The 18,762-nt window shown below is 42.0% G+C and overlaps 1 protein-coding gene across 1 annotated transcript; it reads left to right on the top strand.

Moving 5' to 3' along the window:
- Positions 1-233: 233 nt before the first annotated feature.
- Positions 234-17,618, top strand: LOC116060691 (calretinin-like). Its single transcript, XM_031314416.2, has 11 exons — positions 234-490; positions 10,448-10,524; positions 11,312-11,401; positions 11,685-11,765; positions 12,621-12,677; positions 14,234-14,311; positions 14,915-14,970; positions 15,087-15,126; positions 15,832-15,885; positions 16,958-17,029; positions 17,203-17,618. The coding sequence occupies exons 1-11, from the start codon at positions 397-399 to the stop codon at positions 17,326-17,328; spliced, it is 825 nt and encodes a 274-aa protein (XP_031170276.1). The 5' UTR covers positions 234-396; the 3' UTR covers positions 17,329-17,618.
- Positions 17,619-18,762: the final 1,144 nt, after the last annotated feature.

Raw genomic sequence — 18,762 nt, 5'->3', positions numbered from 1 at the left:
GCTATAGTATTGGAAGACACAGGGACGATTCTACAAGTTCCACAGCCCCTCTATAGGATAAATTGTATGATGTAGGCTAATTCTCTCCTCAAAGGAGCTGCAGGATTAGATGATGTATAATGACCCTGCTAGCAAACCAGCAGCATGGACAGCCCTTAATGATAACTCATATGCAAAGCCCAGGAGAGCCTTCCTCCTCCTGTTATTGGTCTCCTGTCTGTTGGCTCCCTCCACGCTGAATGCGCCCCCGTGTGGCGGGTAGGAGAAGCGCGGACGCCACGGGGAGTTTAAAAGCCTCAGCTGAGGAGGAGCTGTCCACTGTACTGAGGAGCTCTACGCTGGGAAAAGTTTATCTCTACTATTACACTCGACTAAAAGGAGGGAGAAACAGCAGAGATGGCAACTCAAGCACAGCAGCCGCCCCACCTGGACCTGGCTGAGATCACCGCGGCGCAGTTTATCGACATCTGGAAACATTTTGATGCAGACGGTCAGTGCGCGCAAGTGCCTACCAGTCTACTGAATGTGGCATTAATTGAGTGATCAATTAGCGTCTATTAGAAGCTAAATATATAATATTGAGAAGGGTATGTTATTAGATAGTCTGTTTTTTATGTATTGTGTTACAGACATTTTGTTTCCAGAGTTTAATTCTTCTTTTCTGTGTTATTTCAGTAAATAATACAATAACATGAAAAATATTACAGTAATATCACTAACTAGCCTACTGTAAGAAAAAAAGTATATTTGCTCCAGGTAATTGGATATAAATACGATATGAAGGAAATATTCTTTACTTCAGTGTTAATTTTTCTAATTTAGGCTACTTGATTTGACTCGATGACATTGAAAATGAGTGTCGCCCCTCAATGATCTCTCGAGGATAAATAAAGGGTGAATGAATTTAAAAAATAAATACTTGGCGCGTCTATAACCCGCTCTTATGCACGATGGTATCACTATGATGTGTAATCTGGTTTTTGAAATGAAACAATACTTTTGTCTTAAGTTATACAGAGAAGGATGGAGGAGAGGGTGAGGAGGGGGAGGGAGCTGAAAGAGAAGAAGAATAATAGAGAGTGAAGGAGATATGGGGGCTTATAATCCATCCATGGATGGGGGAGGGATAAAAGGATGTAAAGGAGGGAGGACAATTGAGAGAGGGGGAATGAGGGTGAGTGAGAGGCAGAGGGAAGGAAAGTGAAAAGGTATGAGAGGAGAGGATGAAGGGTGTTTTCTGCTGGAGCTTTCTGGGAATGAGGATTTAGTAACATTTAGTGGGGTTGCAGATTGCAACCAACTCAATGCCCCTTTCCTCACCCCTACAAGAGTGTATGGCTGCAGCCTGGAGACCTCCAAGCGTGAAGTAGAATCTACAGTGGTCTTCAAGTAATGTGAATAAGCGAAAGGCTCTCTCTGAAGCCAGTGTTTGGTTTGTCCGTTCTGGGCTACTGTAGAAACCCTAGACTGGACGTAGCTTCGGGCAGAAGTGCCTTTAACCTGCATTCTATCTAATTTCCAGCAGGGGGTGACTCCACTGTCTCCAAAAAGAACTCCTTTTCCATAGAAGTCTATGGGAAAATTACCCTACCTCTCACTTGATTTATTACCTCAGTAAATATTTTCATAATGGGTTAATGGCCGCAATCACTACTTTAAAGTCTTCTTCAATACATCATGATGTTTATTTTGTAAATTAAGGATTTATTAATTTTAAAATAGACGTTAAAGCAGGGAATGCGTTAGGGGCGTGGCTACATACCGACCTGTTAATCACGACAGAGGCTTAGCAATGCATATCCATAACACTGTTATGGATACAATTGTAAAGGGCTACATTAAAATAACTGAACTTGTTTTGGAGTGTTGTCCATGTTTTTGTGTGAGAACTTTGAACCGTTTACAGTGTTTTTTTCACTTCATGAGAGTTATGGGGAACATTTTGGTTGCCTAAAAATGTCTTGTTCAGCGTTCGGTTAGCACCTTGCCAACCAAGCTAGTTAGCTAGCGCTAGCATTAGCTGGTTACTTCAGAGATTGGGATGCTGATTTTATTTATTTTTCATAAATTCATCATTTTCTTGTGTAGCATTTTTAGGCCTTTATTATAGGACAGCTTAGACGTGAAAAGGGAGAGAGAAAGGCAATGACATGCAGCAAAGGGCCGCAGGTCGGAACCGTGGCAGCTGCGTCAAGGACTGAGCCTCGGCATCTGGGCGCGCGCTCTCCAATGAAATAATATATTAATAATAATAATAAAAAACATAATTATGAATATTATATTATATTTTGGCAAAGATCCCCCTAAATCCTACACACTCCTCCTTTATTGACCTAACATCTAATACAACAAAGTTATACACTCGTCTGGACTCCTCAGAGCAGCAAGTCTCAAGTCTGAAAGTAGCCATGTTATTGGTTGGAGCATTTCCCAGCAGCCAAACTGTAAAAGTCAAGTCAAGTCAATTTATTTATAGAGCACATTTAAAACCAACCTAGACTTAACAAAGTGCTGTACAAAGTTATATTATGTTATAAAACAAAGGAAGACAATAAAAACATAGACACAATGAACATCATCTCCTCCGGGAACCATCACCTTATCGTGGTGGAGAGGTTTGTGTGTTCCTATGAACCTGAGGGCTGTGTTGTCTGGAGCTTTGTGCTCCTGGTAGGGTCTCCCAAGACAAAGTGGTCTCAGGTGAGGGGCCAGACAAAGAATGGTTCAAAAACCCTATGAAAAAACGAGGTAGAGATGATGTGACCCTGCCCGGAGGAAGCCCGGGGCCCCCGTCTGGAGCCAGGCCCAGATGGAGGGCCCGTCAGCAAGCGCCTGGTGGCCGGGTTTGCCACGGAGCCCGGCCGGGCACAGCCCGAAAAAGCTACGTGGCACCTCTCTCTCCAACCCATGGGCCCACCACCTGTGGGAGGAACCGCTGGGGTCGGGTGCGCTGCCACATGGGTGGCAGTGAAGGTCAGGGGCCTCGACGGACCAGACCCGGGCAGCAGACGCTGGCTCTGGGGACGTGGAACGTCACCTCTCTGTGGGGGAAGGAACCGGAACTTGTGCGGGAGGTGGAGCGCTACCAGTTGGATCTGGTGGGGCTTACCTCTACGCACAGTCTCGGTTCTGGAACCATACTCCTGGATAGGGGTTGGACTCTTTTCTTCTCCGGAGTTGCCCAGGGTGTGAGGCGCCGGGCGGGTGTGGGGATACTCACAAGCCCCCGGCTGAGCGCCGCTACGTTGGAGTTTATCCCGGTGGACGAGAGGGTCGCCTCCCTACGCCTGCGGGTTGTGGGGGGGAAAACTCTGACTGTTGTTTGTGCGTATGCACCAAACAAGAGCTCGGAGTATTCGGCCTTCTTGGAGACCTTGAATGGAGTCCTGTATGGGGCTCCAGTAGGGGACTCCATAGTTCTGCTGGGGGACTTCAACGCGCACGTGGGCAATGATGGAGACAGATGGAGAGGCGTGATTGGGAGGAACGGCCTCCCTGATCTAAACCAGAGTGGTTGTTTGTTGTTGGACTTCTGTGCTAGTCATGGATTGTCTATAACGAACACCATGTTCGAACATAGGGATGCTCATAAGTGTACTTGGTACCAGAGCACCCTAGGCCAAAGGTCAATGATCGATTTTATAATCGTTTCATCTGATCTGAGGCCGTATGTTTTGGACACTCGGGTGAAGAGAGGGGCAGAGCTGTCAACTGATCACCATCTGGTGGTGAGTTGGGTCAGAGGGTGGGGGAAGACTCTGGACAGACCTGGTAAACCCAAACGGGTAGTGCGGGTGAACTGGGAACGTCTGGAGGAGGCCCCTGTCCGACAGACTTTCAACTCACACCTCTGGCGGAACTTTTCGTGCATCCCTGTGGAGGCTGGGGGCATTGAACCCGAGTGGACAATGTTCAAAGTTTCCATTGCTGAAGCTGCGGCGGGGAGCTGTGGTCTAAGGGTCTTAGGTGACTCAAGGGGCGGCAACCCACGAACACCGTGGTGGACACCGGTGGTCAGGGAAGCCGTCCGACTGAAGAAGGAGTCTTTCTGGGATATGTTATCCCAGGGGACTCCGGAGGCAGTTGCAAGGTACCGAAGGGCCCGAAGGGCTGCAGCCTCTGCCGTGAAAGAGGCAAAGCAGCGGGTGTGGGAGAAGTTCGGAGAAGACATGGAGAAGGACTTTCGGTCGGCACCAAGGTGCTTCTGGAAAACCGTTCGCCACCTCAGGAGGGGGAAGCGGGGAACCATCCAAGCTGTGTACAGTAAGGATGGGACGCTGCTGACCTCAACTGAGGAGGTAATAGGGCGGTGGAAGGAGCACTGTGAGGAACTCCTAAATCCGACTAATACGCCCTCTATGGTAGAGGCAGAGCTGGAGGATGATGGGGGATTGTCGTCAATTTCCCTGGTGGAAGTTGCTGAGGTAGTTAAACAACTCCACAGTGGCAAAGCCCCAGGGATTGATGAGATCCGTCCAGAAATGCTTAAAGCTCTGGGTGTGGAGGGGTTGTCTTGGTTGACACGCCTCTTCAACATTGCGTGGAAGTCGGGGACGGTGCCTAAGGAGTGGCAGACCGGGGTGGTGGTTCCCCTTTTCAAAAAGGGGGACCAGAGGGTGTGTGCCAATTACAGGGGTATCACACTTCTCAGCCTCCCCGGTAAAGTCTACTCCAAGGTGCTGGAAAGGAGGGTTCGGTCGATAGTCGAACCTCAGGTTGAAGAGGAACAATGCGGATTCCGTCCTGGTCGTGGAACAACGGACCAGATCTTTACTCTCGCAAGGATCCTGGAGGGAGCCTGGGAGTATGCCCAACCGGTCTACATGTGCTTTGTGGATCTGGAGAAGGCGTATGACCGGGTCCCCCGGGAGACACTGTGGGAGGTGCTGCGGGAGTATGGGGTGAGGGGGTCCCTTCTCAGGGCCATCCAATCTCTGTACGACCAAAGCGAGAGCTGTGTCCGGGTTCTCGGCAGTAAGTCGGACTCGTTTCAGGTGAGAGTTGGCCTCCGCCAGGGCTGCGCTTTGTCACCAATCCTGTTTGTAGTATTTATGGACAGGATATCGAGGCGTAGTCGGGGTGGAGAGGGGTTGCAGTTTGGTGAGCTGGGGATCTCATCGCTGCTTTTTGCAGATGATGTGGTCCTGATGGCATCGTCGGCCTGTGACCTTCAGCACTCACTGGATCGGTTCGCAGCCGAGTGTGAAGCGGCTGGGATGAGGATCAGCACCTCTAAATCGGAGGCCATGGTTCTCAGCAGGAAACCGATGGAGTGCCTTCTCCAGGTAGGGAATGAGTCTTTACCCCAAGTGAAGGAGTTCAAGTACCTTGGAGTCTTGTTCGCGAGTGAGGGAACAATGGAGCGGGAGATTGGTCGGAGAATCGGCGCAGCGGGTGCGGTATTACACTCAATTTATCGCACCGTTGTGACGAAAAGAGAGCTGAGCCAGAAGGCAAAGCTCTCAATCTACCGGTCAGTTTTCGTTCCTACCCTCACCTATGGTCATGAAGGCTGGGTCATGACCGAAAGAACGAGATCCAGGGTACAAGCGGCCGAAATGGGTTTCCTCAGGAGGGTGGCTGGCGTCTCCCTTAGAGATAGGGTGAGAAGCTCAGTCATCCGTGAGGAGCTCGGAGTAGAGCCGCTGCTCCTTCGCGTCGAAAGGAGCCAGTTGAGGTGGTTCTGGCATCTGGTAAGGATGCCCCCTGGGCGCCTCCCTAGGGAGGTTTTCCAGGCACGTCCAGCTGGGAGGAGGCCTCGGGGAAGACCCAGGACTAGGTGGAGGGATTATATCTCCAACCTGGCCTGGGAACGCCTCGGGATCCCCCAGTCGGAGCTGGTTAATGTGGCTCGGGAAAGGGAAGTTTGGGGTCCCCTGCTGGAGCTGCTACCCCCGTGACCCGTTACCGGATAAGCGGAAGAAGATGGATGGACAATGAACATCATACAAAACAACACACTTCTATACAAATGTCCCTAAACTAAATCATATGCCAAAGAATAAAAATTTGTTTTAAGATGAGACTTAAAGGTCTCAGCAATAGAGGAGGACCTAATAAGAATGGGAAATTTGTTCCAGAGATTCGGGGCCACAACGGAGAAGGCACGATCACCCTTTGTTTTCATCCAAGACTGTGGAATAGCTAAAAGGAACTGATTAGACGATCTTAGGTTCCTGGAGGAGTGATGTAGGGTAAGGAGATCAGTAATATATAAAGGGGCCAATCCATGTAATGCTTTAAAAACAAGTAACATTACCTTAAAATCGATTCTATATTTGACAGGTAACCAGTGAAGAGAAGCCAATATCGGGGAGATACTGTATGATCCCTCCTTCTGGTAGCCTATCAGTCAACAATCTAGCAGCCACATTCTGGACAAGCTGCAGGCGTGATAAAGATGATTGGCAAATCCCAGAATACAAGGAATTGCAGTAGTCAATACGAGACGAAATAAGGACGTGAATAAAAGAGCGTTACTCACTATGAGCCATTCCAGCTTTTGTGATTTTCATGTTACAAAAACACAAAAACAGAAAGATCTCCAACCTCTATTATTAAACCCTTTCCAAACCTTGTCTGATAAACTCACAATTTATTTTCATCAAACATTTTAGCTTAACAGCACTGACGTATCCCACAAAGGTCACACAAAAACAATGTTGCATTTGGGCCTAAGCACCTAACCCAGTTGCAACGGTTTTTGAAAGGTGCTGATAAACAATGTTGTTCTGCCCATTCTAGGGTCACCAGATCAGAAAACACTCATATGGGTCATTTTGGAATGATCACAAATGACCTATTTTGTTGTATAATTTAAGGACATATTGACTATTAAACTACCATTCCAGGAGCCACAGAATTTCGAAGACCATTAATCTTAAAACAGGTCACATTTTAAAACATCTACAGATGTGTGTGAGAGAAAAGGCTGATAGTTAGTGTAAATGGCCAACTCATCAAAAGCTAATTGATCTAAAACTTTTTCCGACCTGGATAACTTCCATGACTTTTGCTAAGACCTTGTCTTTAAACTGCTTCACTGGAGTTTCAAGTTTATTGTCATGTGCATTTAAAAGTACAAAGTACAGAGAGAATGCAATGAAATGTGTTTTGCCCTGGCCCTCTCTTCTCATAAGAAGAAGAAGTGTTCTGCTCGAGGGTACCATAATAATGAGTACCAATAAATAATGAAGAAAGAATGAAGAAACCATAGCTAAATATGTTCCCACCATGTTTTGGGCCAACTATGAAGAAAAGCTAACCCCTCCTAAGTTTGACAAAATGTTTGTTATGTCATCTTCTGGTAAAAAAAAATGGAACATTATTGATCCAGGGGAATAGAGGCTTTTACCTCATTGCAAGAATATTCTCACTCAAAGTAAACACATAATCTTCTGTCCACTTTCTGTAAAACCGTCTATTTCTGGGGATGTGTTGGTTACAGTTTGTTGTTGACTAAGATAGCATCATGGCAGCAAAAGGTTGTTTTCTTGACCACAGCTGCAGTACAGCAGTGACTGACTGGACCTTGGCTCCTATTGGCCGCAGGGATATTGAGGACAACATATAAACATCTGAGGACCTCAGCCAGTTGAAGAATGTGTGCAGCTAATTTTACAGTAGTCTTCAAAATTATGGGCTTTTCTTTACATTTAGCAAGTTAAAGTGTTTTTGCATGATCCTTTTTGTCTTTTTCAGTCATTATGAGTTTGGCAGCTGGATTGTTTTTTAGTTGTTATTGAGCAGTCAGCAGTTGAGCTGTGTTTGAAAATGTTTTGGGAAGTAGAGGGCTGCATCTGCTCAGTATGCAGTGTGCAGTGGTGCGCTTCATGTGGCAGCAGAGATTTGTATTGCAACTAAACTCTTGCAGTGAGTGCAAATGATCTGAAAACACAGTTACTTATGTGGACTTTATTACAAGTCACAGGATTTGAACACACTCAGACTTCATCATAGATTATTTGTTCCTTGCTTTCCCAAACCTGAGATACTCTGTACTGTATTCAAAAACCAGTTACATATTAGATTAAAATGGAGTCAGGTTAGAAATCTAGGACATTGTGTTTGATTTTACTACAATTTGGGTACAATTTTGGGTCAATCAGAGCAACATTTGTAGGCGTTTCTATGTCCTTGAAGGCCAACAACACATTGAGATACACAAATTCATGCATATTTACAGGTCTTGGCGTGTAGTGCCACTCTGCTGACACTGTAATGCATAATAGGTTGTGTATACTCCCCTTCTTGCATGCATCTTGTCTCACTTGATCACACAATTTTGTCACACTTGAACTGCCTAAATCCAGCCAGCCAGCCAAGCAGGACTTAATGAATCATCCCCCCTAAATGAAGGCACAGATAAATAGAGAAGGAACAATATACAATCTTTTTAGCTAGACTATCAGAGTGACTCTATAGGGATGGCAATGTCGGTTGACTGGGACGTACTGCCATTTATGTCCAGACTGAAATATCTCAACAACTATTGGATTGTCACAAAATTTTGTACCGCCATTCATGATCCCCAGATAATGGATCTTATGGATTTTGGTGATCCCCTGACTTTTACTCTAGCATCACCATGAGCTTAAAAGTTGTGCATGCGAGTGAAATATGTGTGTGTGATGGATTGCATTGAAACTTTGGTACAGAGATTCATGCCCCCCTCAGGATGAATTGTAAAAACTTTGGTGATCCTCTGACGTTTCATGTAGCGCCACCATCAGGTCAACATTTTTATTTTATTCTCTGGATTCCTTAAAAAACTAATGACATTCCCATCAGTCTCAGCTGTACCTTGTGTTTTGTGCTAATTAGTCAATGTTAGCATGCTAACATACTGAACTAAGATGATGAACATGATAAACATTATAACTGCTTAACATCAGCATATTGGTCAAGATTACATTTTCCATTGCTTAAAACAGAAACTTCATACTTTTTTTCTTTGTCAAACCTGAAGTGATCAAAGACCTAAGCATAAAGAAAAGGGTGTAAAGATGTATTGAAAAAGAGAGCCGAAGTCACGCCCTTCTACTTCCAGTCCATGGGACCTATCTTTCGAAAGAAATATGAACGGGAGCGAATGGGGAAAGACAAATTATTTTTTGATCCCATTTGAATTAAGCCATGAATTATACATATGATGTTCATCAGTTTAATAGATAATTTCGCAAGTCAAGAAAGTCTCAGTTTATTGTTAAACTGTTGAAGTATAAGACTGTGAAAATACGTAATTAGAAAGACTACACACTTATTATCAATTTAAGTTTGAATACTGAAAGCAAAGTGAAACTGAACTCAAGATGAATTTTACCTTTAGTTTGTTGCATCGGCCTGCTTTGTTTCAACGCCCAAAGCTTTGTGTCCCTTCAGTGATTTGTTTATATCTAAAACAGCAGCTCAACCAAGGCACAGATGGTGACATGGAGCACCTATCATATATCGTCTGCAAATGAATCTGGGCAGAAAGACGAGAGGACGGGGGGAGGTGAGGGAGAAAATGATCGGAGGAGATGAGAGGATAAGAGATTAAGAGATGAAGAGGGGGGCAGGGTGAATCTCTGCATTTTATTCTGTACATCTGTGTTCTATTCCAAATTGAAGTAACAATTTCATAAATGTCTATTTTTGTGTAAGGCATGAACCCCCCAATCTGTGCTCGGATTGTAGACAGATGGGACACATTCTTATGATTAAAAAGAGAGTGCTGAATGTCCTATATGTTGCCCTCTGACTTGCAGGGAAAGCAGTGGAGTAAGCTATTGTATTAAAATCATCCCCGATCACGTGACTGTCATAAGACACAGGGACAGAATGCCCCAATAAGCATCAATCTGACTGCACCCTTTCACCCTCTTAGGCAAGACAACTCATTATACTGCTTACACTCCAGCTTCATTATGACTGTTGTGGGTTGTGTTTTTTCCTGCTGCAACACATTACTGAATCTCCCCAATCCAGAAATGCCAATTGAGCGCAAGATATATGAACGAATAGAGAATTTTCTCTAGACATAAGCTTGTTTTTGTGTGGCGTGCCTTCAGTTCATTAAAGTGAGGTTTCAATTAAAAGTTATCAGTTATAGTTTTGTAGAGATGATATAACGTGTTAATCTTATTTCCCAGCGGCTAAACCAAGCAAATACTCAAACTGATTTAAGAACAGCTGTAAGCATGTATATGTGCTGTATACAGTCCAAGAAAGCAGTTTACAGTTTGCTGCTTACTTGGATCCAATCACAGACGACTTTAGACCGGACTAGCACTCGAGGTTTGGCGACTGTTCCAAAATTCAAGAACCCCCCCATTGACCTTTAATCTTTCATCCACATCCACAGTCTTTAATCAAACTTTTGAACAGTCAACAAAGCTTCAGATGACTTAAAAGCGTTATAACATAACTTGTGCCAAACTAATTTAGTTCCTCTGGTGCTACACAGGAAACGGCTACATCGAAGGGACCGAGCTGGAGAACTTCTTCAAAGAGCTGGAGACAGCAAGACGGGGAGCAGGCGTGGTGAGTGTGTGCACACTTCTGAATACTTACAGAGTTACATTTGCCCAAAAGGACTCATATAGGAACAGCCCTGTTTCCTAAAAATTACGGTCCCATACAACTAATCTGTATTCTCAGTTACATTTTGAAGGAAACGTATTTAGTCTCGGATTATGTTTGTCTTTGACGTATCACAAATACGTTTCCATGTCCACATATGGAGGAGGTCTGGGTAAATGGATAGGTCAAACAAACACAGGACTTTCACACAGGAATCAAAAGTCAATGATTTTAACTTATGTAGCGTCCTTAACTTACGTAACGTATAACTTACATCCAACTTAAACAAGTACTTTTGTTTTAAATTACAACATTAACTGCAACAGCGTGCACCTGGCGCTGGTATGAGGATGTGTAATCCAAGAAACATAATTAAAAATGCAATTTAGTTGTAGGGGAACATCATTTTTTGGGAGACAGGTTTGGTGTAGCAGACACGTGACCATAACTTTTTTTTTTCTTCTTGATTTTTTTTTACAACAGATCATTCAGTCCACCTTCAATCTATCATTTGACAAAATAAAATATGGATATATTAATAATATACTTTAACATTCCCTCATGTTGATATAAAACATCTGGGTGGAATTCCATTTCATATGAAAAATAAAGATAATTTTTCGTAAAATAAACAAAATTTCTTGGGGACAGTGTTAGCATGTTTAAATAAGGTTTTCTCTTAAATATATGTTACATTAAGATTGTATTATCAGAAGTCTCTTTGATCTGTGATTTGATGTGGTTGCAGGATCCTACACATGCTGTTTTCAAAGAAAAGATGAAAGAGTTCATGGCCAACTTTGACAAGAACGCTGATGGGAGAATTGAGATGTCAGAGGTGAGAACTAAGCTACTGTTCTGGGGCGTCCTGTAGTGGTCTAATGGTTAAGACATATACAGTATATCTCCAACATCTCTGATCTGACTCCAGCTTTTTTTCTATATTTTCACTGTCAATAATATCCACTGAAATAAAAACCTCATCTTAAAAAATATAGCTCCTGTTTAAATAAAGCCTTGTATATGTTTTCTGTCTTTATAAATCAAAAATCCAACCCATAAACATAAAAAGAAGTCTCTGGAATAATAATCACTCTGTCTCTTTATCGTCCACTCTTTAGTTGGCTCAGCTTCTGCCCACAGAGGAAAACTTCCTGCTCTGTTTCAGAGAGTTTGTGGGATCCAGCGCAGCGTTTATGGCTGTATGTTTGTATATCTGTCTACCTCGCCACCATATAAATGCCTGTCAGTGTTTCTTTCTTTCTTTCTTTCTTGTAGAAACAATCCAGTTAGGTTGTTACAGTAATTGTTAATATACAGCCATGATAATGTGTCTAGAATTAAAACACTGACAAAAATTGTAAGAAGATATACTGGAGACTGTGCTGCATTTAAGATTTTGGTCGTAGTCATCCCTGGCAGCATAAATTGTCTTGTTTGATATAAATGAACTAGATTCACCTCCGTAATACCCATACATTAGCTATCTCAGTGGACCAATTATCAAACCAAACATTAACTCCAATCCTAAATAGATCACTCTAAATCAAAGACAGTACGGCTAACTTTTAAATAGATTTTTACACAGGTATTTAATGCCAGCTAGTAAACAAAGCATATTTGAACCACACTTAGTCTTTGGTTGCATATGTTAAAGTAATTAGAGAGAAACGGTGAGGCATCGAACATCTGGTCCACTGTGATTGAAAATACACACACACACACACACACACACACACTTGGTGTACTCGGGCTTGGGCTGAGGAGGGTTTTCAGTGGTGTGATGTTCTGTGTTAAAGCTATTCTCAGACAGAACATACATTATGAATGGAGCACAGCTTTCTGCAGGGGGAAGGCAGTGGGTGCTGAAAGGGTTTCGGTATCCATCTTTGATAAAGGGCTTTGACAAATTCTATATTTACACAATGTCAAATGACACACTTGTACCTCTGTCATTTCTTTTTATTGTCTTTTTTTCTGTAAATCATTTTCCCTTTCCCTTGTGGTTAAAATAGCATGCATGTTTTCTAAAAGCTAACATCACTCTTCTCCTGCAGGCCTGGAGGAGGTATGACACCGACCGAAGTGGATACATTGAGTCGAATGAGCTGAAGGTAAAACACGATATGCCAAACCCTGCAAGATTAATGTAGAATCGTGTAAAGTTGGCCTACATGCTAAAAACACAGCTGTTTTGATGACAGTACAGCACTCTTACAGAGGTTTAGAGTTGTGGGTGTATAGTATCAAAACAAAAGAGAGAACAGTAAATAAGTAGTTCATATATGTACGTGTATATTTCCATTTTGTCATTACTGTAAACATACCAGACTTTGGTTGAGATGAGCTTCCGTGCCATGCTAGTGGTATAATTAGTGGTAATGGCTCTACTGTGGGATCTACTCTGAACCTGCACATGTGTAGTATGCTCTCACTGTCATGTGAAAAACTAGCCTGACAAGCCAGACCCACATCAAGATGTTGGGTGTGGGAACACACCATTGGCAGGGCTCAATCCGAGGGGCAGAATAAACGGTGTCTTTCAAATTCCCTCTGCATGCAATAGGAGTGCTACAACCAACCAGAGCAATGCTAGTTGATAGATTAAACTTTTGCCGTATCCGGTCGGCAAAACTCCGAACACAGCTTCCTTTTTTAAGAATGACTTCAGTATCGTTCTTTGTTCTTTTCTCAAAGAAAAGCCTAACTCCAAGTCTTCCATAGTTGCAGCCAAAGCCAATTCGGAAGACCACTGTTCGCCAGCAGCAGCAGCCATGTTCTTTGTTTTGAAGTAGCAGGGAATTCACGTGGAACCGTCGCAACTCTGCCGTTATTATGTTAAGCCCACCCACCGACTCTATACACGATGTGATTGGCCTGACTAGAGTTAGGTTTTTCCAGCTCGAAGCCAACGGAGAGTTGCTAGACGACCCTGGCTGCAAATTACATTTGCTGCCACTAGGGTACGTCTAGATTTCTAGGCTAGTGAAAAACAAAACCACCCAGCACATTTAATCCTTGTGCATCACTAGGGACATTTAGGGCTTTTTTATTCTTAACTGTGTGATCATTTTGGCTGTGTTAATTCATGGCATACATTTTGGCAAGGGTGTAGGTTTTTCTTTTCAAATTTTGGAAGTTCAACCTTTTACAGTAAGTCTATAACAAACTGTGTAGCCAAAATACACCCAGACCCTTAAGGACACAAATGTCACAATTGAAACCCATTAAAACCACAATTTGTGATATTTTTTGTGTTTTTGCTAATCACTGACATATCCCAGACTGTGGGAAAAAATTTTTAATATTTAGTATACAGAAAATAATTAATTATGTATTCTGTAAATAAACTGGGATTTACGGGGTTAAAATCTGAAAATGAATGAATATTTGGTAGTGATGATCAGGACTGAAGTTGGTTAAAAGATTTAACTCAGTGAAAGTGGAAAATAATATTAATATATAATTTTATGGCAGTTGTTTGACATGGACATTTTTGTAAGGACATCAGAGCAACCTTTTCAATGCACAAGGGTTAAAAACTAAAGATTGTGTTCACATCCTGAGCTCTGCACATAGATCAACACCATTCATTGTCACCATAACTGCTAACTACCCGGTATAAATGCATCATATCATCTGATCACTGGTAGTTTTTCTCTCTCTTTAGGGTTTCCTGTCAGACCTGCTGAAGAAGGCTAACAGAAACTATGATGACAAGAAGCTCAATGAGTACACACAGACAATTGTGAGTATTACTAGACATAAAATATGTTTGTACTACTTCAAGCTCAACATTGTAACTGCAAGACTCAAGTATTTAAAGGTCAAGAGTTTTATCAGACTGTTCATTGTAGAAAATGTGTTTCTAATTATCCATATTTATAGTAACATTGCAGTAATACCTACACTGGTACTGACACAATAACTACATATTTTTTATACCCACTGTCATTTAAAAAAAAAGCTATTGTATAACATATAAACTATACTGTATCAGTTAACTGTGGCATCATTTAATGATGCTGCAAAGTTCTCAGTTACTCTAAGAATTAACATGAAAACACTTTGTTTTTCCATTTCTGCTTAACAAAGGAGTACATTACATCTATGCCTATATGTTCAACATGAAGCACGTGGCTGCTGCATTTCTACATAATGTAAATAACATCCCTAAAGGCTTTAATTTTAATATACTGAACAACACCAATGTCTGGGTTCACCCTCCAGCTCAAATATAGTGCTGATACACACTCACTTCTGCCGCCATTTAAAGGTGTAGGGCCGTACATGGTGTTTTAAGACCTCCTGTTTTTCTTTTTTTCTGATAAATTCTCTTCTTTCTGTGCAGCTGAGGATGTTTGATCTTAATGGTGATGGTAAACTCGGCCTCTCTGAGATGGCGAGGTGAGTGTATCTCCACTTTTATTTCTCTGTGTTCTGTATGTACATTTTACATTTTTCTCTTCAAGGATTAATACCAGTTCTATCAAGATGAAACCTTCCTTGTTGTTTTGCTGCAGGCTCTTGCCGGTCCAGGAGAACTTCCTGCTGACGTTCGAGGTGAGATTACACGTAAAATTGATTTTAGGCATAAAATCACAGCTGCTATAGCAACTGAAGTCCTGCCCCTCTGATAGAGAGAAGTCAGACAACCCTGGAGATTAGGTACAATTCAACATTATTGGATTTACTACAAGAGGATTATTTGTCATCAAAGTACTGAGTGGACATATACATTAAGTCCTTTAGGACTTAATGTATATGTCTATGTATATTACAGCAAAACATTTCTTTTAAAACATGATAGGCTACTGTGTGTTTGGAAACAGCTTTTATCTTCGATTGAATCGATTTAATAATTAATAAACAATAATAATTTAAATCTAGGACTTTAATTTGCATCTTGAAATAGAAATTTCTCATCTTATTGGACAGTTTACACTTTCACATTATTAAGGGGAATACATAGTCACTATGTAAGCCATTTTGATGCAAAGTTCAACATTTGTAGCACAGGAACAATACTAATCTGCATATATCTCCCACATGTACTGTGTCATGTATGTTATCATACTAGCTTGCCAGAGCAGATCAACAATTTTTTTCTGACAGAGGATTAGTCTGATCAGGATTAACTCAACTCTAGTCCCAGTTATCATAATCTGCTTGGATTAATACCAGTTCTGGATCTGGTGAAATTTTACTGCTCTCTAGAAATACTCTGCAGTTTCTTACAATTTCCACTGCTCTCTCTCTTTTACACAGGGCATCAGGCTCACAGTTAAAGAATTTGACTCCCTTTTCACCTTCTATGACAAGGTAAAAAGAGCATGCTTGTCTGTGTGTCTAATATATTCCATCTGTGAAATGTAATATGCATAAGGTGGGTTTGTTGCTAGACGGTCCAGTGTTTAAAAATGATCCATATTATCTATGAGGCTGTTTTTGACTGATTACACACTGCCTCTTATTTATGCACTTCAAATTGACTGCATATTAACACTTAAAGGTGCAGTAGGTAAGACTTATAAAACTAACTTTCTGCCATATTTGATTAAACTGACCCTATGTTCGAGTAGAACTACATGAAGCAGGTAATTAAAAAAAATAAATCCGGCTCCTCTGGCACCACCTACAGCCTGTGGTGCGATTTGCAAAAATCCACAGGTCCCTGTTTAGATGCACAAATCACGGCCAGCGGAGGTGTCTAACTGCGTGTCAATCACTGCTCATGCACACACATTCATTCTCCCTCGTGGGGGGAGGGGCTTAGGAAACCGTTTTGGGCTTTAGCAGAAAGGGGGGAGGGACTGAAAAGTTGTCGATGTTCAAATTTTTTGGCTAAGTCCTGGATCTTCACAATCCTACCTACAGCACCTTTGATGCCACTCCTCCAAACAAGTATTTGATAAATGCTAAGTTTGCTGCATGCTAGCAGCATAGCTTTAGGGCTGGCCATGTCCATTCATCCATTACTTTAGTCCAACAACTATTTGACAAATGTTATGAACTTTTGTACAGCCATTTATGGTGCCCAGAGGATGATCCCAAATGCTTTTGGAGATCCCCTGACTTTTCCTGGGACATTTCTGGTTTTGAGTGAAATGTCTCAACAACTATTGGATGGATTGACATTTGGTGGACACATTCATTCACCCTCAGGATAAATTGTTATAACTTTCATGATCCCCTGACTTTTTATCTGGCACCAAAAACCAATGACATTTCCATCAGCCTCATCTTTATATGTTGTGCTAATTAGCAAACGTAAGCATGCTATCATGTTAAACTAAGATGGTGAAAATGGTAAGCATTATACCTGTTAGCATTAGATCAAATACTTGTATTTCCTCTGTATAATTCAGCCCTCTCGTGTGGTCTCTTCCACCAGGATGGTAATGGATATATTGATGAGCAGGAGCTGGATGCTTTGCTGAAGGACCTCTGTGACAAGAACAAAATGGTAATGAATAGTTAGCCCATTGATTGATCAGTTCAGGTTACTTTTCTACTTGCCAAATATAGAGCTGATATAAAACAGCTGCCAGAGATACCTCTGCACTGTACTGTATGTTTGTACCATTCATAGACCACTTTGTGCCTGCTGATTTTATGTGCCCATGTCGTCTGTGGCAGGACGTGGACCCTGTGGACTCAAAAGGACTGCTGGGGTACAAGAAGAGCATCATGGCTCTGTCTGACGGAGGGAAACTGTACCGCACCGAGCTGGAGATCGTCCTCTGCCGGGACTCCACGCTGTGAGCTCCCTGCCTGGAACTCTGCCATCCTCCCCTATGGCCTCCTCCTTGCTACCTCCTGATGTAACCTGGTGCATGTGTGACCCTTAACCTCGCTACACCACTTAGAGTGAAAACAAAAGTGCTTCTGAGCACAAAGTGTACCGCTGACCCTGCTATTTCAGCTTTAAACCCCTCTGAGGTATTCTTCTTTTGTTGAATCTAACGGTTTCATAGTTAGACAGCCATAGCCAATTACTACGGGAATATAATGTGTATTTATTTATTTGACTTACTGTTTTTAATATGCTTTTTTTTTTACATTACTCTCATATCTATATGTTCCTCTGCCAATTAATTTAAAAATGAATACCTCTGTTCTGTAGCATCTGTTCATTTATTTCATTTATTTCCATTTGTTATCTGATGAGGCTTGTACTGTTCTGTCAAAGATATTACTGAGAGAATGAATAAATAAAACTTGTCCCAATTATTCAATTGCATTAAATAATCATATCTTTATCTTAACAATGTTCAGTTACACCTCAGCTATTTGGGGGATCATTTCAACTGTGCCACTGCCTCGACTGTGAAAGATTTGTTTAGTTTTCTCTCTTGGTGGGGTGTAAAAGAAAATAATTCACCCCCACTCGGAGAGTTTTGTGGTTCCGGTGAAGATTACAGCTCCAGTACAGATGCCCAGAGCAAGAGTGTTTTTTTTTCCAGAGTGCTCCACCTTCACTTTCTAATCTCCTGGTAACAGAAAGTGTGATGTAGAAAAAGCTTGTGCTGCTCCATTTTTCATAGAGGAGAGTCTCCAGAGCCTCTGTGGCACTGTTGGAGTGAGCAGAGTGGGACAAGCTGAGAGATCAGGGACAGGAAAAAAACACAGCTGGATGATTGTCTTGCCTTTTCGAAATTTATACAAATCTGCCATGAGAAAACACAACACAGATTTGTACTTTTAAATAATTGAAATATGACTCTTTCTAATCTAAATGGTGAGTGTGTGTGTGTGTGTGTGTGTGTGTGTGTGTGTGTGTGTGTGTGTGTGTGTGTGTGTGTGTGTGAGGCGAGCATCTCACCTCACGAGACAAAACAAAATCCCCAATATAGTACTAATTATATTTGCCTCTTTCATATCTGAATGACAACATATCTTTATTTTAGATTGTATATGGATTATTTAACATTTACAACTGACTGAAATTACAAAAGGAAGTTATTTTTCAAATATGCTGTCATAGTTTACTTTCTTATTTCTTTCTATAGGAAAAAAAAGTCAAAACCACCATATTTCAACATCATGGAACAGTCTACCTTCCATTAATTAATAATCAGCTCTTTCATCTTTAATTAAACTCACGATCTTTAAAGCACAGCCCTTCACACACCATCACCACTGCAACCACACACACACACACAGACAATACAGTGTTAACCTCCTTCAGTCAATGTT

Source organism: Sander lucioperca, chromosome 3 (genome assembly GCF_008315115.2).
Source record: "Sander lucioperca isolate FBNREF2018 chromosome 3, SLUC_FBN_1.2, whole genome shotgun sequence".
Lineage (NCBI taxonomy): Eukaryota > Metazoa > Chordata > Actinopteri > Perciformes > Percidae > Sander > Sander lucioperca.
This window is presented reverse-complemented; position numbering and strand designations above follow the sequence as displayed.